This window comes from Chrysemys picta, chromosome 1 (genome assembly GCF_011386835.1).
Source record: "Chrysemys picta bellii isolate R12L10 chromosome 1, ASM1138683v2, whole genome shotgun sequence".
Classification (NCBI taxonomy): domain Eukaryota; kingdom Metazoa; phylum Chordata; order Testudines; family Emydidae; genus Chrysemys; species Chrysemys picta.
Genome location: NC_088791.1, coordinates 121,592,555 through 121,615,456, shown reverse-complemented (window position 1 = coordinate 121,615,456; position 22,902 = coordinate 121,592,555). Strand labels below are relative to the sequence as shown.

The following is a 22,902-nucleotide window of genomic DNA, read 5'->3' as shown; positions in this document are numbered from 1 at the left end:
TTATCTTTGTGTCATACAAACCTGGTGTTTTCTTCTAGGTGTAAAATAAAATGCCTATGTGACTTAGGAACCATACATTCCATTTTAACAAGTGACTTCAGAAGTAACTCCCAATGCGGCCTATGTGCTTTTAAAAATCCCACTGAGGGCCTCGCTCCATCTTTAAACACCTAAATACATTTAAGAATCTGGTCCTTCGGCATTTAGGAGCCCAAGTTTCATTGTAATTTGCTCCTAAGTGCCTGAGACCTAAAGGTATTTAAGCACTTAGTTCCCATTGATTTAATGCCTAAGTAGGATCTGGGCCTAATTCTCTTTTGAAAATGGGACTTAGGCACTTTTGAAAATTTTACTCTCACAACTTATTACTGTAATTCATTTACCTCAGATATACTAGATCACAGAAACTGAAGAGAACTCCACAGACAATGCTGCCTTGGCTTGCATGCTGAACTCAATAGGGTTCTGTGGGAACAGGGTAAGTCAGGGCAGACTTTGACATAGAATTGTACCTTACAGGAAAGCACTACTCATTATTTCAAGTTCACTCCTCTGTTATTTTTTTTGGTGTTGCACCTTTCATTTGAGGGATTTGGTCAGATATTTTAAAGGGCAATCTCACACATTTGGTACTGAGAGTACAAGGTCTGGGCCCATTTGTTTTCTCTGCATTACAATAAGAAGGGGCAGTCTTGTCTACTGAATAGAGCTCTGGACTAGGACTCTGGGTTCTGTTCCTCCTTCTGATGATGATCTGCTGTGTGGTGATCTTGAGTGAGTCACTGCACCACTCTGTGCCTTTGTTTCCCCTCTTATAGTTTGTCTATTTAGATTGTGAGCTCTTCCAGGCAAGGACTGTCTCTCATTATGTGACTGTACAATGTCCAGCACAAAAGCACCCTGACCTCAGTTGTCTCTGGTGGTACCACAGCTAACTAATAAGCTCTGCTAACTTAGGCAGTTCTATAGGAGGTCATCTTGTCCTGGAAATTTCCCATTAACAGCTAGAGCTAAGGTCATCACCTTTTAAATTTAGATTTTTGAGACAATGTTATCCTATCACAATGTGACGTGGATTTATTCACAGAAGCAAGCATTTTCAGGAATTTTATAGCTTGCTTGAGCCAAATCACATGAATTTTCCCCCCAAACTTCAGCGGAGAGAGTAAAAATGCAATAAAATGGAGCATTCAAAAGAAACCAGAAAAAAGTGGTCTGCTGTTTTTTGTGGCTCTAGACAACTCTATAAGATGACTTCACCTAAAAATGCAAATACTCATGGAGTAACACCAGATATTTTTCCATAAACAGCACCAAGACATTTCTGAGCGCTTTAAAAAAATTCTTAAAATGATGTAGATTTAGAATAAGAGAAACAGCAGAAGAAAAAACAAACCATTTTCTTTTCAACATTTTTTTTTTTTTTTTAACTCTGCCAAGGTTTTCCCTGGTAACAATTTCTTCAAAATGTTCCAGTTCAGGGCTCAAAGGTGGTGTCTCTTTGCAAGGGGAGAGGAAGGGATGGGAGTAGGTATTCATTTGGAATGACTATAATGGACCTTTCTTCATGGATTACAACTAAGTTCAAATAATTATACAGACAAAAATATGATCTACAGTATGCGCAATCTAGCTGGAGCTATCACACGGCGTTTGTCACATTCTCTAGGTTAGATAAGCTTTGAAAAATCTCTTCTTCTACCTCCAAGGCAGAGAGGAGAATTACCATTTACTTGTAAGGTAAAATATAATTAGGTTTTCAAACAGTTTAACCCAAGTAATGTTTGTTTAAGATTCCCTAACCACACTGCACTGCCCTTAACACAGAGATTGACTAGCCTACACTTGGATGCTCTTTAGCGGATAAAGACCATGTTGCGGTGACAGCAAAGGAATTCAGTTCCTATATTCTCCATGCTGCTTTTTCTTTCTTTGTGGCAGTGCTCCAAGGGACAAAGGTGACTTTATGTTTTGTCTGTCTCTTTCGGCCTCTTCATCCTCGTCGTATCTTTCATCCTCATCTTCATCCTCGCTATGATGAGGGCTGGAATGCTGAGAGACAGAAGGCGATGGTGGTACTGATGAAGGCCTGGGGTACCTGAAACCTTCCGTCTGCCAGAGACATAAGCAAGAAATAAACATTATGCCAGTGCAGCTTGTTTAGTTACACAGAGTGACGATAGGTCGATATATCCAGAGGGCCAAGGCAAAGATGATGTATAAGTAGGGCCCTACCAAATTCACGGTCCATTTTGGTTAATTTCACAGTCATAGGATTTTAAAAATCATAAAGTTCATGATTTCAGCTATTTAAATCTGAAATTTCATGGTGTTGTAATTGTAGATGTCCTGACCCAAAAAAGGAGTTGTGGTGTGTGTGGGGGGGAGATCACAAGGTTATTGTAGGGGATACTGCTACCCTTACTTCTGTGCTGCTGCTGGCGGCGGTGCTGCCTTCAGAGCTGGGCAGCTGGAGAGCCACCGCTAGCAGCAGCGCAGAAGTAAGAGTGGCAATACCATACCATGCCACCCTTACTTCTGCGCTGCTGCCTGAAGAGCTGGGCCCTCAGTCAGCAGCTGCCACTCTCCCGCCACTCAGCTCTGAAGGCAGCAGCGTAGAAGTAAGGGTGACCTGACATGGTATCGTCTTGCCACCCTTACTTTTGTGCTGCTCTGGCGGGGCACTCCTTCAGTGCTGGGCACCCGGCCAACAGCCACTTCTCTCTTCCCGCCCAGCTCTGAAGGCAGTGCAGAAGTAAGGGTGGCAATACCCCCCCAAAAATAATCTTGTGACCACCCCTCGCAACTCCCTTTTGGGTCAGAACCCCCAATTTGAGAAATGCTGGTCTCCCCCATGAAATCTGTATAATATAGGGAAAAAGCACACAAAAGACCAGATTTCACAGGAGGAGACCAGATTTCATGGTCCCTTGATGCGTTTTTCATGGCTGTGAGTGTGATAGGTCCCTGTGTATAAGGTAATGAAGGCTACATCTGCCCCATACACCAAACTTAGACTCCCTTAGGTCTATTTACTGCCCGTGTTATAGGGAGTCAAAGCTGATGTAACTTACATGGAGGAACCATATGAAAACGAAGTGGGATGGAGGTGTTCCCCCTCTGCTGTGTAGCCTACATAAGGGCCAGGCAGAATTCTGAAGAGTGCAGGGGCTGTCCTTTTCCTTCCCCTCTGGGGACCATGCACAACCTATCACTCTCAGCCCTGGCCTGCAGAACCATAGTGATGCAGCAGGGGGAGTAAGCTGCAGCCCATAAGGAGTATAGCAGCGGGTGTGCTCCCTTTGCTCGACAAGTGGAGGCATCCTGGGGCTTTCCCTTTGCAGCAGTGCAATCTGTTTTATCTCTGGGCCATGCCTGGCAGGCATGATCTAGCCCAAGCATCTGTGACTTTTAAATAAAATTTTAACAGGAAAAGTCCATATTCTTCATGGCAACACAGAGCTGCCGGTTTTAAAATGGAGTGACGTGGGAAAACAAAAGAAGCATCTATAAATTAAGGAAGAACAGGAGTACTTGTGGCACCTTAGAGACTAACAAATTTATTAGAGCATAATAGAGCACATCCGAAGAAGTGGGCTGTAGTCCACGAAAGCTTATGCTCTAATAAATTTGTTAGTCTCTAAGGTGCCACAAGTACTCCTGTTCTTCTTTTTGCGGATACAGACTAACACGGCTGCTACTCTGAAACCTATAAATTAAGGGTTCTGCTCATTTTCCATCTGGTAACTCAGAATGGCCAAAACTCCCCCAAATCTACACACAGTTCGTCAAACCCTACAAAAAACAAAATTCAATTTCAAACGGATTAAAGACCATTCAAAAAGCGAAGGCTTTGTCAGGCCTCTGTTTTCACACTTGCAGTTTTGCCCGTATTTCACTGCAAGTGCAGTTTGGTTCATGCAGGTACTTTCAGGCCCCCTAAGGTACTTAGCTGCTCACATAACACTATTTGCACCCCACAAAGCAGAGCCCAGCTTTTTGAAAAGTTAACCGTTGGTGTGAAAAGTTTCGCCCTAAGAGGAGTATTTTTAGTAGTTAAAAATAAGGATTGTATGCAGAATATCCACCTCAGCTTTAAGTATAATGTAAGGCTTTAAGATCTACTATTATAATCTGACATTCGAGACCTTATTGACAATCTAAAGAAAACTACCTTTTGAATAAGATGTGGTACAACCTTCAACTCCCCGTATCTTTGGAGGAGTTCAAGGCTGGTTTTGCAGACATGGCTAAATTATTATAACACCAAGGCCATATCATAAGTCAGCTCTAAGATCTTATTGCAAAGCTAGGTTTCCAAAGCCTTCTGTCATGCTCTTTATGTCTTAATAGCCTGGAAGGAGTTCTAACATAATATTAACCCAGCACCCTAATATGCACATTCATTTCAAAACACTGAATTTAACTCCCCCTGCAGCAGCTATAAAATGTAGCAAAATACAAAACAATGAAGTAGATCAATAATCTAATTTTTGATGAGTTAACTGGTTTCACAAATGTCTACTTCTACCTTTCCCTTTAAAATTCCCCCGTGTTTCATAAATCTTCATTATTAATAGAGATTGACTGAAATCTAAATTTTGGGTCCAAAATCAAAATACGTGGTCCAAGCCCATCTATTGTTAGGTGCCAACACTAACCCTACCCCTAACCGTAACCAACTCCCATCAACTTCAAGATTCTCAAAACTTCCAGGATAAATTTTCCATTTACATTAAGTAAACTGGTTAGTGGAGTTACTGGATTTACATCAGTGCAACAGCTTGAAAAATCCCCCTCAAATATCTCTATAAGGGATAGAATCAAACTCCCTAACCTGAATATTCCTGAATCTAGGTGCGTATGAGCTGAAATCAAACCTCAGTCTGAACTTTCCTAAATTTTCGAGTGTTCACAATTGCCAGCGCAGATCCAGATCCAAATCCAGATAAAGGGTTTTGGTCTGGGCCCCCATCTCTAGCTGTTATTTTAAAAAAATGAATTGGCAGATAAGGTTTTAAATAACTGGGTCCTAAATTTAAAACTGAGCATAATGCCACCCCAAATGGGGGCCATATATATGCAATATGCTACAAAAGTAGATTGAATGTGTGGCTTTGCTCCATCCTCAGCCTTCCCCTCATGTTTTTCAGATTATTCCTGACAGAGATACAAATAATTTGCATGAGAACATGTAGAGAGGCTGGATCAGGGAGTGTATGTGCAACAATTTGCAGACCCTGCCTCCGTGCCCCTAGATCCTTTTCGCCCCTTCAAAGCTCCTGTTGCAGAAGGCCTGCAGAGCAACCTTCCTATGGGTTTTATGGGGAGCAAAAATAGAAATGGCCAGTTTCTACCCAGTAGGCCAGATCCTCAGCTGGCCTAAACTGGCATAGTTCCATCAAAGTTAGTGTACACCAGCTGAGGATCTGACCCTGTATTCTAGTTCATGGGGTTTTCTATTGGGCAGCCATACACTCTATCAGAATTTGGTAAAACTTGACTGTAATAAAGTATATTAAGTTTTTTATGCTCATAGGTTCATAGAATCATAGAATATCAGGGTTGGAAGGGACCTCAGGAGGTCATCTAGTCCACCCCCCTGCTCAAAGCAGGACCAATCCCCAGACAGATTTTTACCCCAGTTCCCTAAATGGCCCCCTCAAGGATTGAACTCACAACCCTGGGTTTAGCAGGCCAGTCCTCTCTTTTTCTCTCTCAAGACAGTAGTTGAAATGCAGACAAAAATCACCTATAACGATAGACATACCTTTGGTGGAGCATTTGGTTCCATCTCAAATTTATCTGGGAAAGTTCTGCTCAGAGCCAGGTGTCTGGCATGCATGTAGTACTGCAATAGAAAACAGAGGTCTACATGTGCAAAAACCCAATGAAGACTTGGGCACATTTAGGCAGCGAGAGGGAAAGTAACACTATTGTCTTCTCAAAGAAGATGCTGAAGAAAGACTGAATGGATGGATCTTTAACTGAGGCTAACCCAGTTGGGATGGCCCTTGTGAAACTGTGGACACATTGCACTGAAGTAATGATCATATCCTGAGAGATTTATACTGGAGTAACTGGGCAGAAACTGCTTCTTTGGCTGCAGTGAAGATACTCCTTAATCTCACAAAAGTGTAAGAGAACGGACTTCACCCACTTCAGCCAGTCTAGTTTTCTGGTGGGGATGGGGTGATTCTTTCATCCCTAAAAATATAGCACAGGTTTCTCTTTCTTGAGTGGAAATATTTATTTATTTATTTATTTCTGCTCACGAATGTAATACAGTAACACACAGTACATACAGTAGACATGTTAAAACTGACTCATCCTTCAGAATGAAGGCACTGTAAGGAGAATAGATTTATGACATTGACATGCTTTTGCAAATTCAGAAAACCAGTCTGATGGTTTTGCAAAAGTTCAAACTGCATGAGGTTTGCACATTCCGAGGGCCCACACCGAAATGACAGTTTACTGTGACAGGCTGTGATCCTGTAATAGGATCCACATGGACATAAGGTCCTCCCAAATGGATCCCAATGCAGGATAAGGCACATAGTAATTAAAGCAGTGGTACATTTTACTCATCTCTCCACCTGTGGACTTTAGAATACTGATCTACCTCCCTCTGGTTAATGTGTGGTATTGCATCATTCTCTGTACTAGGCTAAGGGTGTTATTTGGCCTTCACAGCACAGTCCTGGTTTGGGGATGGTGCAGAATCCCAATGGTATTTTAGGCAGAATAGGTGGGATTTTCAAAATGCCTAGGTGACTTGGGACCACAAATCTAACTGAAAGTCATTTACACTTTTGCTCCGAAATCACTTGGGTGCTTTGAGACTCCCACCCAATGCCTCCCAAGGTCTAGGGATGCTGCTGCACCATCCCTGAAGATGGTATAATGTCCACTCTCCACTGTCCAGTTTGGAGAGGCTCGTGCTGCCAGTGGCACTAGCCTTGTGCAGTCTTTGTGCTTGCGAGCATAAGGACCACATTGTGTTTGGCTCCTGTTTGAAACAAGCAGATCAAGGTGATTCCTCAGCTTGGAAATAAGTGGGTACTTGAGTAAGTTAATAGGGAGACTTCCCTGAATTGGGCCTTGGTGTTAATGATGACAGATTATATCCCCAATAACCATTGTGGTGGATGTGTGTTTGGGCCAATGGCTTGTTATATACTCACTAAACACAGTCACATACCCTGCCTAAATATCTCCAGTCCAGTAGGTCTGAGAGCCTCTCAGTTCGATTTCTCTGGATGATCCTCTGACGCCGTGACTGCTGGCAAAATCCATACAAGAACTGAGTCAGCTGGTTACATGACTCATCGGGAGAGCGGTACCTCCTGTCAACTATGTAAATACCTGAGGACACAAACAAAGTTGCAGATGAACAGGTATGGAAGCGAGCTTTTGACCTTTTAAATTTCATTTCTATCTTTCTTTACACGTAATCTTTTAAATATAACAAGTATGGACTTGTTTTATAATAGGTGGAGCAAGGAATGACAAGTGTTTCTATTCTAACAAGGCATTTCAGCAGCTGGTGAGAAATGCTTTTGATTTTTTACCTTTCAGGCTGAAATTTGGTAGATCTGTTCTCTGCTCAGGAAGGCTTTTATTGTTTTAAAGTCTGTGCAAAAATGGTCCAAGTTCTTTTGTGTGGTAAAAAAAAAAATCGCTTTTCCATTATAAAAAAAATTGCTACCTTTCTTGAATACCTGTGGTGGCTCAGTGATGTGAGGTGGTGGTGTGAAATTTGGCAGACAAGAGACACAGGCTATGTCTTCTCTGCAAAAGGTGGTGTGTTTTTATATTGAGACAGCTAACTTGAGTTAACTATCTCAATGTAAAATCCTAGTGGAGACAAGGCACAGCTAATTATTACCTCAGTGTTGCTAGTCAAGGTCAACACTTTATTCCCCATCTGTGGTTGAACGTGACTCACAACAAGGGGTAAAAACTATAGTGCTTTGTCGCCACTAGGATTTTACAGCCAGACAGCTATCTCCACGTAAATACCTAATTTTGCAGTAAAGACATAGCCATTCATGTACTTTTTGGAAGTTTGGTGAAAATTGGTTGTGATCTGTGAGAGTTATAAGGATTTGTAAATAGGTCTTTGTTCATGCACATCAAATTTTGTAATGCAATATCTTTATGATGTGCCAAAATGTGCCAACATTTTGTTCTTTTTCAACCTCACTCTAAACACCAACTTTTTTGAAGATTCGGGGCCAAGGCCCAGATCTTAAGGTATTTAGGCACCTATCTCCGATTGGTTTCAAGGACGTGGGCCTTGATTCTCATTTATAATAAGGCCCCATTACATCATAAAAGTGCTTTAAAGAGGCCTTATTGTAAATAAGAATCTCAGTTTGGTTTAGTCAAGTTATCCTCTCTCTTTCATGGACTCCACAAACTGTTGCTGCTATCCCAGGAAAGCCATCATGAATTCTTAAAGCAGAGGCAGATTTCCACCACTCCCTTAGAAAGACTAATAGATAGTCCAATTGGAAGGGATTGAAGGAAGAAGTTAGTTGAGATGGAAGAAGGGCTAATGAGCTAGCTGGGATTGGAGATTTGGGAAGACCAAAAAGAGACAGGAGGGAGAAGAACAGGTTTTGGATAAACACCTAAACTTTCAATCCAAATCCAATAGCTGAACTTTGGGGTTAGTCCATCAATAATTTTTCTTCAGCAAGGAGAGAAAGTGCAATATGCGCAGTCACAAAGCAGCTGGTTAGTTGGGTTCCGAAATCTGATGAGTTTAAAGCACTGTTAACAAGCTCACCATAAGCAGCTGGGTCAGCTACATGCTCCTGCATGAAACAGCCAAATCCAGAGAGGTTTGTGGTCACACTGGGAATGCCCATCACAGTGCACTCAGCTACCGAAAGAGACATAAAAAGAGATTTCATGTCAATGTGCTTGGCTCGGTTTCATCTTGAGTGGATAGAAACAGAAAATAGAATGATGTAAAGCCCTTTCAGTGCCAGAGCTGGTCAGAAGGTTTCAATGAAAAACCATCATGATTTTGCTGTGTGTTCTTTCTTCCCTCCCTCTCCCCTGCACTGCCATTCAATCAGAAAAGTTCAAAGAAAGTGACATTTTGATGAGAAATGGAAATTTGTCCCCCCCCCTTTTTTTTTGCAAGCACTTATTTCTGTTTTCCAGCTAACTCTAATTAATATCCTCTGTGAGCCCAGTGTTCACATGTGGGAGCCTAAATCCAATGTCCAGACCCTTCCTTTGGCTTTGAAATTGGCACCTGCTGTGTGCACATGCTCATTTCATGTACATATTTGCAAATCTAACTGCCCAAATGCAGGACTTGGGCCTCGTAATTAATCTCCCACATTTGTAAACTGGGTTCTGTATCTTAGGCCACAGGGAGAAAAATCATAAAAATATGATTGCTTTCAAAGCCAGTCTATCTAATTATTTTTCCAGTTATACAGTAGATGCAGAGCAAATTGTGCTATAAATCATAAATATGATATCAAATTGTGCTCTCCTTTTATAACTATTATTATTATTATTTACTGAGCACCAACAGGTTCTTCCATAAAGGAAGGCATGTTCCCTATACAAAGCAGCATACAGTTTAAATCAGACGTTAGCTCTTTAACCCTTAAAATGCCATTAAAAAACCTATATGACAATAGGACTGATACCAGATACAGAATTTAGGATTAGGATGAAACTAAAAAACCATCAAGGTCTATTTTTATTCTTGGGAGATTCATATGGGTAACCCATTAGGATGAGCAAAACCACTCCCTCAAACTGAGTGCCAGCCAAACTTTTCTGTGTTAAGCTATTCTAAAGTCTAACATCAAAATCTTCCCCAGCTCTCACAATTTCCCCCTCCCCCCATATCCTGGTTTGGGCTGGGACAAGAAGCTAAAGTGCTGAAATACAGCGAGATAATTGTGACCCAGTTGGAACAGGAGACAGGAAGTTTTAAACATTGTCTGAGAAAGCTTGATTTTGTGAGATTTCTACTCAGATTCACTGGCCAACTACAGATATGCTTCAGATAAGCACCCAAAACTTTCAGATGCTTATCATAACTAAGGGAGATATTTTCAAAGGCACAAATGGAAGTTAGGCACTTAGCCCTAGATCCTCAAAGGCATTTGGGCACGATAGGAGTTAGGCACCAAAATATCTTAGAGCATCTGGGCCCTAATTCCTAGGTTGAAAACCTGACTGCCACTGCGCCTTTAAATATCTCACCCTAATCCTATGAGGTTTATCTATTACTACTTGTAAGTTGTCGTCTTCATTTTTGCCACTTCTCTGTTCGTGGTTGGCAATTTTTATAGCCTTCTTCCAAAACTCTTGATCATATGCCAGGCTGTCATGAAGATTGGCCTTTGTGAGCTCCACTGATATCCAGTCCATGTACTGAGTCCTTGGTGTCTATCGCTACTCCTAAGGCCTGGTCTACACTGGGGGGGGGGGGGTGGGATCGATCTAAGATACGCAACTTCAGCTATGAGAATAGCGTAGCTGAAGTCGACGTATCTTAGATCAACTTAGAATCACTTACTTTGCATCCTCGCGGTGCGGGATCGATGGCCGCCGCTCCCCCATCGACTCCGCTTCCGCCTCTCGCCGTGGTGGAATTCCGGAGTCGACGGCAGAGCGATCGTGGATCGATTTATCGCGTCTACACTAGACGCGATAAATTGATCCCCGATAGATCGATCACTATCCGCCTATCCGGCGGGTAGTGTAGACGTATCCTAAATGTTCATAGTAAATACCAACAGAAATATCCAGCAGACTGAAATATTAGTACCAGATAGTGTAAATGTGCATCACACCATTGAAATCAATGTAGTTATGTCAAATTACACTAGCTGAGGACATTTTGGATTGCGTCTATTTTCTTGCCTCATTATTGCAATATATACATTCCTCCAAATCTCTTTTTTTAAGGGCAGATGCTTGATGTTACTGCACACAAAATGGATTTGTCTTCTGATGCTACAGCAGACAGAAAGGTTACATGTGATTGTGGGAAAGTCAGGGTTGAAAGCAGGGACAACGCTGGGTGGTTTTCTGTCAATGGAGCAATGCCAATTTACACCAGCTAAAAATCTGGTCTAAGAACTTTGCCATCAGCAGAAGCTTTGTAACGGAGAGGAAACAGAGTCAAAAGCATTCTTACATCATTACAGTAGAAACTGAATGGCAAGCTACTCCATCTTTTTAAATGCCCCGAGTGGTAAAATGCATATTAAACTTCTGACAACAGTCAGCCTAAAGATTGCTTACCTGGAGTGTAACCCCAAGGCTCATAGTATGAGGGAAACACCCCCAAATGGCAGCCTCTGACAAAATCTTCATAGTCCATGGGTAATAATGGACTTGTTGAAGACAGGAACTCTGGGTGTAATATCACCTGGATATTCAAAACTTACATTAGAGCCGAAAGAAAAATAGAATCAATATTTTTAATTATATAAGAGATCAAGTGCCTTCATCTCTAGCCTAAGCCTAGGAATCTGGACATTGCCTTCTGTGTCCCTCCCTAATTCTATTTGTACATAGCCCAGTTTGATAACATTCATAATTTTTGGTACCTTAATTTGTTTCCCCCCGCTAGAGGAGATTTTGGAACAAACTGATAAACTAAATAGTAATAAGTCACCAGGACCAGATGTTATTTACCCAAGTCTTCTGAAGTAACTCAAATGTGAAATTGCAGAACTACTAACTATAGTGTGTAACCTATCATTTAAATCCGCTTCTGTACGAAATGACTGGAGGATAGCTAATGTGACGCCAATTGTTAAAAAGGGCTCCAGAGGTGATCCTGGCAATTAGAATCTGGTAAGCCTGACTTCAGTATCAGGCAAACTGGTTGAAACTATAGTGAAGAACAAATTTGTCAGACACAAAGATGAACATAATTTGTTGGGGAAGAGTCAACATGGTTTTTGTAAAGGGAAATCGTGCCTCACCAGTCTACTAGAATTCTTTGAGGGGGTCAACGAGCATGTGGACAAGGGGGATCCAGTGGATATAGAGTATTTAGATTTTCAGAAAGCCTTTGACAAGGTCCCTCACCAAAGGCTCTTAAGCAAAGTAAGCTGTCATGGAATAAGAGGGAAGGTCCACTCATGGATTGGTAACTGGTTAAAAGATAGGAAACAAAGAGTAGGAATAAATGGTCAGTTTCCAGGATGGAGAGAGGTAAATAGTGGTGTTCCCCAGGGGTCTGTACTGGGACCATTCCTATTCAATATATTCATAAATGATCTAGAAAAAGGGATAAACAGTGAGGTGGCAAAATTTGCAGATGATACAAAATTGCTCAAGATAATTAAGTTCCAGGCAGACCGCAAAAAGGATCTCTCAAAACTGGATGACTGGGCAACAAAATGGCAGATGAAATTCAATGTTTATAAGTGCAAAGTAACGCACATTGGAAAACATAATCCCAACTATACATATAAAATGATGGGGTCTCTGAAAACATCCACTCAATGTGCAGTGGCAGTCAAAAATGTGAACAGAATGTTGGGAATCATTAAGAAAAGGGTAGATAATAAGTAAGGCTAAGATTTTGTCATTGTTATTTTTAGTAAAATTCACGGACAGGTCACGGCAGTAAACAAAAATTCACGGAAGCCGTGACCTGTCTGTGGCTTTTGCTGCTGCAGCTCCATGGTTTCCCCCCGCCACTGTGGTGGCTGGGAGCTGTGCGGTTCCTTCTCTACCCAGGGCAGCTGGAAGCTGCAGGGGGTCCCCTTCTGCACACCGCAGCAGGGAGCTGCAGGGTGACCATATTTCCCAAAGAGAAAACGGGACACTCCCAGCTACTCGCCTGAAGTGTTTCCCTTTCCCCTACCCCCACCCTGTGCGAGGCTGTAACCCTGAGGAGGGCCCCTCAGGAGTCTGTCACTGGAACCTTGCAGGGGGCTCCCTGTCACCTGTCACTGCTGTTGCCTGTTGCTGGAACCCTGCCAGGGCCCTGCTGGCTGCCAGCTGGAGTCCAGCAGTCCCTGGGGCTGAAGCAGAGAATGTCACAGAGGTCTCTGGAAGTCACAGATTCCATGACTTCCATGATCTCTGTGACATAAATGTAGCCTTAATAATAAGACAGAAAATATCATGTTGCCTCTATATAAATCCATGGTACACCCACATCTTGAATACTGCATGCAGATGTGGTCGCCCCATCTCAAAAAAGATATACCGGAATTGGAAAAGGTTCAGAAAAGGGCAACAAAAATTATTAGAGGTATGGAATGGCTTCCGTATGAGAAGAGATTAATAAGACTGGGACTTTTCAGCTTGGAAAAGAGACGACTAAGGGGGGATATGATAGAGATCTATAAAATCATGACTGGTGGGGAGAAAGTAAATAAGGAAGTGTTATTTACTCCTTCTCATAACACAAGAACTAGGAATCACCAAATGAAATTAATAATCAGCAGGTTTAAAAGAAACAAAAGGAAGTATTTCTTTACACAACGCACAGTCAACTTGTGGAACTCCTTGTCAGAGGATGTTGAGAAGGCCAAGACTATAACAGAGTTCAAAAAAGAACTAGATAAGTTCATGGAGGATAGGTCCACCAATGGCGAGTAGCCAGGATGGACAGGGATATTGTCCCTAGCCTCTGTTTGCCAGAAGCTGGGAATGGGCAACAGGGGATGGATCACTTGGTGATTACCTGTCCTGTTCATTCCCTCTGGGGCACCTGGCACTGGCCACTGTCGGAAGACAGGATACTGGGCTAGATGGACCTTTGGTCTGACCCAGTATAGCCATTCTTATGTTCACCCCTCTACATACATGGTACCTTTTCTTTTATAATCTCTTCATATAAACCTATTGTGGAAATAGTGTTGACATCTAAAACTATTCTTCAGATGGTTCATTGGTGACATCATCCCCTCTTTTTAATAAGGAAAACAACAGAATTGAACACTATGGGTTAGGGCAGGGGTGGCCAAACTGTGGCTCACGAACCACATGTGGCTCTTTTACCGTTAAAGTGCAGCTTGCGGAGGCCCCCACACCTCCCCCCAATTCTCCACCTACCAGGCTGGAGGGGAGGGGCAGAAGCTTGGGACCTCTACCTTGCAGCGCCGTGGTGGGGTAGGGGCTTCTGCCCAGCTGGGAGGGCCCTGAGCCCCATCAGGTGCCTCCCGCAGGGCTGAAGCCCTGAGCCCCAGCAGGTTTGCCCTGGCTCTCGAACTTCTGAAGATTGTCGTATGCGGCTTGGAGGGCCAGTAAGTTGGCCACCTCTGAGTTAGGGTATGGCATTTAGCCACAGCCTACAGTGGGGTGTGGTACCTAGGTACGCTGCCCCAAAGGAGATCTCACGAGGAGACGCAATCCCTCTCTGAGCCACATAACACTAAAGGTGATGATGTAAGCCATATCACCCACTTTGGGAACCCTGCCCAGAAGTGTGGGCAGAAAGAGGGTGTGGAGTACGGGCTCAACCTTTACTGGGCTTGCCTACCACAAATATATGGGGTTCATGTTCATTGCAAGGGTTGGAAGGTGCTCTTTTCCTCTCTTTATAATATGGCCCTGTTATTAGATTTGGGTAAACAACATATAAAGCTTTACTGGGCTACAGGCCCATCAGATGAAATTCCAGCCTCAAAGAAGTCAATGGAAGTTTAGCCATTGACTTCAATGGGGCCAGGATTTTAAAAATTGTATCTAGAATGTTTTAACAACAGCTATGCCACCCCTAACATTAAATGCCTAACTTGAAATTCTGTGAGTAATAAGCGGGTGATGGGGTCTGTAAACGTGACTGGCTGTTGCCATTCGAAGAGGTGTTGGGTATTTTATTCCGCATATCTCTAGTAAGAATAACCACACTTTCTCCAACTCAGACTAATTAGGCTGAGGTAGTTTAATGAAATTCCGTTAGGGAAAAAAAAGAGAAAAAATTCACAAAGAGAGATTGTACCTTAACTCTGTCTGTGCGGTTATTGAAGAGTCCGATGCGCCGAATGGTATTGAGGATCGGGTCATTGGAATCATCGATCATGTTGTGGGTGGTCACTGGAGGCAGAGACTGTCGCTACATCAGAATAAAGGCAAACATTGATCAAGGCATGAAAAATGGCTGGCAAAGAATCCATTAACATAGAATCTTAAGGTGAAATCCTGGCCCCGTTGAAGTCAATGGGAGTTTTGCCATTGACTTCATTAGGACTAGGGTTTAACCCTTCAATTTTAAGGCCAGAAAGGAACATTGTGATAATTTAGTCCAACCTAGTGCATAACACAGTGCCATAAAATTTTACCTAATCATTCTTGAATCTAGCCCAATAAATTCTGCTCGTAATAGACGGTATCTTTTACAAAGACACCCATTTTGATTTAACGAATTTAAGTGATGAAGAATCACCCACATCCCAAGGTAAGGTGTTTTAATGGTTAATTATCCCCACAGTTAAAAATGGAAGAGTCCAGGAATCAAGAAGGGATGGGAAATAAAACAAGGACTGAGATGTAGTAGGACGAGGAATTGTGAAGAATTTGAATTTACTATTAAAGGAGAGGACCAAGGAGTTCAGGGAAATACATCAGGTAGTGGGAGTGCTCTTGCGCTACCAAAAGTAGTTAAGATGGTTTGATACTAATTCTTAAAAAGAAACACAGAGACAATGGAAAAAACACACAGACTGCGTTTAAAAAGTTGACTTTAGGAGAAACGTACATGATGGAAAACGATTCTCCAATTCATACATATCCCTGTTCACTATACATGATCCTTATACATGACCGTGTTTATCTTTTCCATCCAATAACTGTGTAAGTACTGACTATTCTCTCTGACCTGAGTTGAAAAGATGGCTCTTTTCATAATGGTTACATCATCCCGGTCAAGGATCTTGTTCAAATCTGGAATTTCTCCCCTGCAAAGGCAATACAGACAGAATATATCACCAAATGGCTTGTTATTGGGCTTTTTGGACATTATGATTAAGAGTTTGCATTAAAGTTACACAGAGAAGATGAAGAAACTCAAATAGAGCTGATCCAAAATTCACTGAAGTCAACAGGCATCTTTCCAGCCTCTTCAATCAGCTTTGAATCAGGCCCTTATAGAGTTTTTTCCTGTTTTCTCTATATTGTATCCACATGACTATCCTGTTCTCTTTCTCCCCCCACAGCTTTGCTGCAATTCCCCCTTTGATGTATTTGGAATATTTGAAAAAGAAAACAAGTCACAAAACCTGTCATGAACTTTTATTTCTATTTTTTTGTCAAAATTTAATTTTCATTTTTAAAAATTTCCAATCAGCTCTATAGGTGAAACCAAACAAGACAAAAAGTGTAAAAAAAATTGTGTCCATTTTTCATAGACATTTCATTTTTGTTGTTTTTTTCCAACCCAATCTTTTGCATTTGGGATCATATAGATCTTCCAACTCAGGCTAAGATCCCTTTGAAATCAATGAGAGTATGACCTGATAAAGGAGTGCAGAAATTTTCTTCCTTTTTACTATAAGCAAAGTTTCAGTATATCAGAGTTCCACTGTATTTTATCTACCTAAGCTACTTATTTGGCCCCATCACCATAATACCCCACTATCCTTAATGTATTTATCCTCACAACACCACAGTGAGGTAGGGAAATACTACTATCCCCATTTTTTAGATGAACTGGGACTGACAGACAAAAGGATAACATTTTCATAAGCACGTAAGTGACTTAGGAGCCTGCATCCCATTCATTCTCAATGAGACTTAGGCTCTTAAATGCTTAAGTCACCTTTGAAAATGTTACCTTAAGTTACTTACCCAAGCTCACACAGGAAGTCTATTGTGAAGCAGGAACTTGAACATGGATTTCCGAAATCCCTAATGACACCATTTGTTCCTACCTCTCCCCAATTCTTTTCTTACATCCATAATACACATCTATAAACAACACAGGTGATACAGTGGGCTCCTCTGCAATATAAACACAAAGTGACCTACATACTCACTTCAGTAGTGCATCGTAGAGTTTCTTTCCAAATTTTTCTTTCACACATTGTGCGGTGTCCCTAGTAAATAAATATGAAAAATGGGACATGTCAGGGGCAGGGCCAGAACACACAGTGTTGCTGCTGGTGCCCTAACTTATGCAGGGGGACCCAGGATCAGGGGAGGCAGAAAGGGAGCTACGGCCAATTCCAGCCATACTGACTGTGATTTCAGCACTGCTGAGGAGATGACCCACAGAGATTTTCCCAAGGCCAAAAATGAAGTCAGTGGTAAAACCAGGACTAGAAATTGGGAGTGCTTGCTTCCCAATCCCTTACTCTGACAAATAGACCTCGCTAATGTCTCCGAAACAGAAAAACAGCACTGCAATGTCTTGGGTGGAAAAAGCAGTGAAATGGGACACTTTTCAAGGTTGAGAGGTTTCAAATTTAACCTAACCTAGGGGGGAAAAGAGAGAGAGAGAGAGAGAGAGAGAGAGAGGAAATAGGTTTATTTTAAAATTCCCACCTGCAAGAGCCTTCAAAAACAAGGGATAGGACAAACTGTAGATAAGCTACAAGCTGTTCCTCCTGATAAATTGGTTTGAAAACCAGATAACTTCTTGGCAAACCTAGGCCAAGTTGCAAACTCATAATAAAATCTGCACCAGACAATGTTTACGTCGTTTAACATTTTGTTGTAGCCCTTTTGCACACCAGTAAAAAGCGCCTCTAAGTACAACTTGCAGTTAGCATATCAAGCCACTAGATGGCATTTCACAGAACATAAAGTACAGCTAAAAGCACTGCACTCAAAAACCAGCAAATGTAGTGTAAAGTCATAAAATACTTCTATGGGACTTTTCCTGCCTTTTTGCTTGTTGAGCATTAGCGATGGGCCTCAGGCAAAAAATGTTATTGGAGCACCCCGAACTTTGGAAAAATTGGATTCCGGCTGCCAACGGTTGGTTGCCTACTGGGTTACAGTGGTTAGACTCTATATCCCACCAACATAAATCATAAAAAGCAAGGCAATAAGAAAGTAAGTCATTCACACCTCTTCGGATCCCCACTAAACAGCTCCCCTTGTCAGCCCCAACCACCTCTCTTCCACCATCTACATATTTTCACCTTCTTTCTGAACAACCAGCCATTACCTCAAAACCCCTTCTATCTTTAATGGTTCTGAGCAAGCTTTTCAAAGGTGTTCATGGGTGTTGGATGCATAGCTGCCCTTTTCTGCCTTTGGAAATTTCCCCCTAGATGTTTGTGTGCTCTGATACTTATGGTGTAGTGGTAGCTAACTGCAAAACCTTAACAGTGACCTCAGAAGCTTTAAGGCAAAATAATTCCCCAAACACACGGAATGTGTGACAGACAGATGTGCTGATTACAGCTGGGCAAATTTATTTTTTGGCAAATGGGAAATTAGCTGAAAAATTCATTTTTGGGTCACAAACTATTCATGAATTTGGACTGAATTCGGATTGAATTCAGCATGTGCTTGGGGCAGCCCATTTGCAGGGGCGGCAGGGATCCAGCATGAGAGCTGAGAACCAATGGGGAGCCTAGGGAGCCGTAGTTCCTTGGGCCTGGTCCACACTAACCCCCTACTTCGGACTAAGGTACGCAAATTCAGCTACGTTATTAACGTAGCTGAATTCGAAGTACCTTAGTCCGAACTTACCGGCAGGCAGGCTCCCCCGTCGATGCCGCGTACTCCTCGCGCTGAGCTGGAGTACCGGCGTCGACGGCAAGCACTTCCGGGATTGATCCGGGATCGATTTATCGTGTCTAGACAAGACACGATAAATCGATCCCAGAAGATCGATTGCTTACATCCGGACCAGGAAGTAAGTATAGACGTACCCTTGGTTAGCTCCCTGCCTATAGAGCCAGCCCTGGAGCAGGGAAAGAACTACATTTCCCAGCATTCCCATGGCCACTACCACCAGGAAAGGGGGATTGAGGTAGCTGAGACCTCATGCTGCAGTGAATGGAGAGCTGCACTGTGAGTAGGGATACCATATTTTAACATTCAAAAAATAGGACACTCCACGGGGAGGGAGGGTAGCCCCTCCCTGCCACCATCCACTCCCTCCGACTGCCCCCCACAGAAACCCCAATCCATCCAACCCTCTTGCTCCCTGTCCCCTGATCACCCCCTCCTGGGACCCCTGCCCCAACTGCCCCCCAGGATCCCACCCCCTATCTAAGCCCCAATGGTCCCTGTCCCTTGACTTGACCCAATGGGGGTCCAACTGCCCCCTCCTGAGACCTCCCCCAACTTCCCCCCTAAGACCCCACCCCCTACCTGTCCCCAACAAACCCCTGGGACTCCCATGCCTATCCAACTGCTGCCTGTCCCCTGATTGCCCCCCCCGAACCTCTGCCCCATCCAACCCCCCTTGCTCCCTGTCCCTTGACTGCCCTACCCCCCCGGAGCCCCCTTCCCCTTCTCCAACCCTCCAGCTCCCTTACCGTGCCACTCAGACCAGCGTGTCTGGCTTCGCGCAGCGCCAGACACGCTACTGCATACATGCTGCCGTGCTCCCCTGCGGAGCCACAGGTCCCCCGCCCCTCCCCCCCCCCCCCAGCACCTGCCTTCCAGATTTGAACACCTCAAAATTCAGGAGTGCTCAAGCTCAGTTTGGGCAGCTGTTACTTCATTTCTCCCAAATCAAATATACTGATCTACTGTAACTTGCTGTAGAAAAAGTAGAATAAATTGAGCAAGAAATGCTTCCCAGTGGTTATTAGGACTGGAATTGCTATTTTCAACAGCCATTCCCTTTTTTTTGTTTGTTTGTTTAAAAGGAAGACAGTGATATTGCATTGGCAAATTCCCCATAGAAAGAAAGAGTGGAACAAAAGAATAATAAAGGCACCTCAACTTTTCCTCATTTATGTAGGACAGTCTTATAATATGCATCCAGATATCCTCCAATCACACAAGCTGAAAATTGTTCCACTTTACTGCAGTTCTGTAACTATATGGGAACCAATCCTGTGTGTGTTCTGTGCACATCTAAAATTCTTGCTGAATGACCTGCCCTGGGAGCGAGTTACCAGTGACCCAGGGCTGCGGCAGGAGGGTGCAGGTGGGGGGGGAGAGAGCCCAGGGCTGGGGCGGCAGGAGGTGTGTGTGGGGGGAACCCAGAGCTGGGGCGGCAGGGGTGTGTGGTTGGGGGGGTGAGAGCCCAGGGCTGGGGAGGCAGGGGGGTGCGGGTCAGGGGGTGAGAGCCCAGGGCTGGGGAGGCAGGGGGGTGTGGGTGGTGGAGAAGAGCCCAGGGCTGGGGCAGCAAGGGGGTGCGTCGAGGAGCCCAGGGCTGGGACGGGGGGGCAGCCAAATTTTTTTTTGCTTGGGGTGGCAAAAAACCTAGAGCCGGCCCTGGTGTCTGCAATGAGGATTTGCATCTGTGTAGCTACATCAGTACAAATATCCTCAGTACAGACAGACTTGGTGTCAGACTGCCCATGCTTGCTGCGAGGTATGTTTCTCTGCAGTGCAGTAAATATATACACGTTTGTGACCATTCAGAATTATACCATCTTTAGAACACAGAGCTGAAGTCTGGTTGTTGGCTTTAGTGTGCGGGTGCTGAGTGGTGTTGGTGGGCTGTGCTATACAGGAGGTCAGATTAGAGGATCTGGTGGGCCCTTCTGGCCTTAAGCTCTATGACTCTATGAAGTTACAGCCTGGTGTTCCTGGTCATCATGATGTTTATGGCGGGAGTTGAAATGACATGTTTTCTCTACTTCATTCATTTTTACTATCACTCATTGTTACTAATGTTTATTTTTCACGTGTATAAATTAAATCTTCTCAAGAATGAACACTATTAAACATGTAAATGTGGAATGGGGCTATGGGGTGTACGTGGAAGAGTGGGGAGGGCATCAAGCCAGGGAGGCTGCAGGGGCATTAGGGCCAAGGGTGTAGGAAGGGAATCTGTGCCCATCTAAACAGCAGGGGTCAGAGGTTCAGCAGAGAACTCCACTGACCAGCACTGCTCTCCAGCCCCCATGCCAACATCTATGCCTTCTCCACATATTTTCTCCCTTCATGTCCATTCTACCCCTCATCCAGGCCCCACCCCCCATTCCCTGGAAGGTCTTGATCCTCCCCAGTAAGAGTCCCTGTTAGTCTGTTCACCTCTGGTCCATCAAACTGGGGTGACCTTCCAGCAAGCCACACAGGGTTAACCAGAAGTGGCAGCTCTGCTCCTGAGTCAACTCAATGTGTGACCCCCACCTCTCTGACCCTCTTTCAAAAGTGTCCCAGCCCTGAGCTGTTCTGAGAATGCATGCGAGTGTGAGATGTTTGGGAGTCATTGAGAATGTGTTCCCTTAGCTAGAGGAAAGCAAAAGAGTAAGTCTGGCAGGAAACATTGCAAAAGGGGTGCTTTGAGCAGTTTTTCTTTTACAAAAGTTAGTAAATAAAAAAAAAATTGCATGGAAAATTCAATGGCTTCCTGCAGAGTTATTGTGCTAAATTTGGAGACTGAATTAAATCAGTGTGTGAAAGAGAGGGGTTTTAATTGTGATTTAAGTTTGACTCTCAATGCTTCCTTGACTATGGAGTTTCTTTTGCTTTCACCCTACCAGTGGGCAGAGCCAAGTCTGATTGCGCTTGTAATGTTTGGAAGAGTCTAGATGTGAAGTCTGTTATTTATTCCATCTGTAAAATGAGCTGAACCCCACTGAATATTGCAGAACGCTGGATTCTGATCTGAATTTTGCAGCCTGGGGCCATTTCTAATGAATATTTGAGGTGAACTGGGAGAAAACAAAGGGAACTGCGTGAGGAAAGCTAAATAAGGCTCCACTTGGATTCATGCCACAAGCTGCCTCTGAAACTTATTCAAATAGGATAGGCTGCTTAGTTCACAGCACAGGAAGATGGGGCTTTATCTCCCAGATCAGCCAACTTCTATCCCCTGATTACTGCCAACCTCTTTTGGCATTTAATCTCCATGGCATCCATGATATCAGCTAGTGTTACAAGGTAATGCTGATGGCAGGTCTTTTTATCCAGCAGCTTAAGATGATGATTACCACAGTACTGCATATGGTTGCTCAAAGGCTGTTCATAGCTCGAGTACCTGCGAGCAGTGCAGGTACAATGCACCCTATATGGCTTTCACTTGCTGAGCTGAGGTAGATGGGATCAATTTATCCTTAGTTGCACTGGAAAATCATTGACCACATACTGTAGCTACAACAGGCTCTTCCGTTCACCCCAGCGAAGCCCCACTGTTTTCCCTTTGTATGTTTCTCTTTATTTAAAACTTCCCTTTTTATTTTTTCTGAGAAACACAAGAGAGGTCGAAATGCTTATTGTAAACCTGGCTGCTTCTCATGGTGCACAAAGTGTCCTACATCCGACCTTGAGAGAAATCCTAGCCTCACTGAAGTCAATCACCAAACTCACATGGACTTCAAGGGGGCCAGGATTTCACTCCTATAGAGTGTTTCTAGTCACAGGACTGATGCTTTGGACAAGCAGTTCTTGCGAAAAACTACAGGTACAACTCCCAGTAAATTTCATGTATTCTTTTAAGAGGGAATAGCCTTCCACTGAATAAAGCATGGTGTCGTTAAGGCAACTGTTTTTAGAGGGATGACTGGAGAGAATGTGTCTTGGATGCCCTTGATAAAGGTATTCCTATGTGAAAACTGGCAGAGGAACAAATCTGATCTGATTTCTCTCTTTCATATATGGCCAGGGGTGGCAGGTTTATATAATTTTTGGTGGGGCCCAGAACAGGTCCAAGTCGTGTGTGTGTCCCCCTCCCGCCCCAGCACCTAAGGCTCTGGGAGGGAGTTTGGGTGCCAGAGGGGTGCTGACTCTGGGACGGAGTTTGGGTGCTGGGTGCAGGCTCTGTGCTGGGGCAGGGGTGTAGGAAAGAGTGTGGGCTCTGGGAGGGAG

The 22,902-nt window shown here is 43.6% G+C and overlaps 1 protein-coding gene across 1 annotated transcript in view; it reads right to left on the bottom strand.

The window, feature by feature from the left end:
- Positions 1–1,398: 1,398 nt before the first annotated feature.
- Positions 1,399–22,902, bottom strand: part of GYS2 (glycogen synthase 2) — a 77,272-nt gene continuing 55,768 nt past the window's right edge. The window contains exons 9-16 of the mRNA XM_008165767.4: positions 16,992–17,051; positions 15,836–15,914; positions 14,960–15,073; positions 11,293–11,419; positions 8,798–8,893; positions 7,205–7,368; positions 5,771–5,851; positions 1,399–2,112 (exon numbers count right to left, since the gene is read on the bottom strand). Coding sequence (XP_008163989.1) covers positions 1,897–2,112; positions 5,771–5,851; positions 7,205–7,368; positions 8,798–8,893; positions 11,293–11,419; positions 14,960–15,073; positions 15,836–15,914; positions 16,992–17,051 — 937 coding nt within the window. The 3' untranslated portion in view covers positions 1,399–1,896. The remainder of the gene's footprint in view (positions 2,113–5,770; positions 5,852–7,204; positions 7,369–8,797; positions 8,894–11,292; positions 11,420–14,959; positions 15,074–15,835; positions 15,915–16,991; positions 17,052–22,902) is intronic.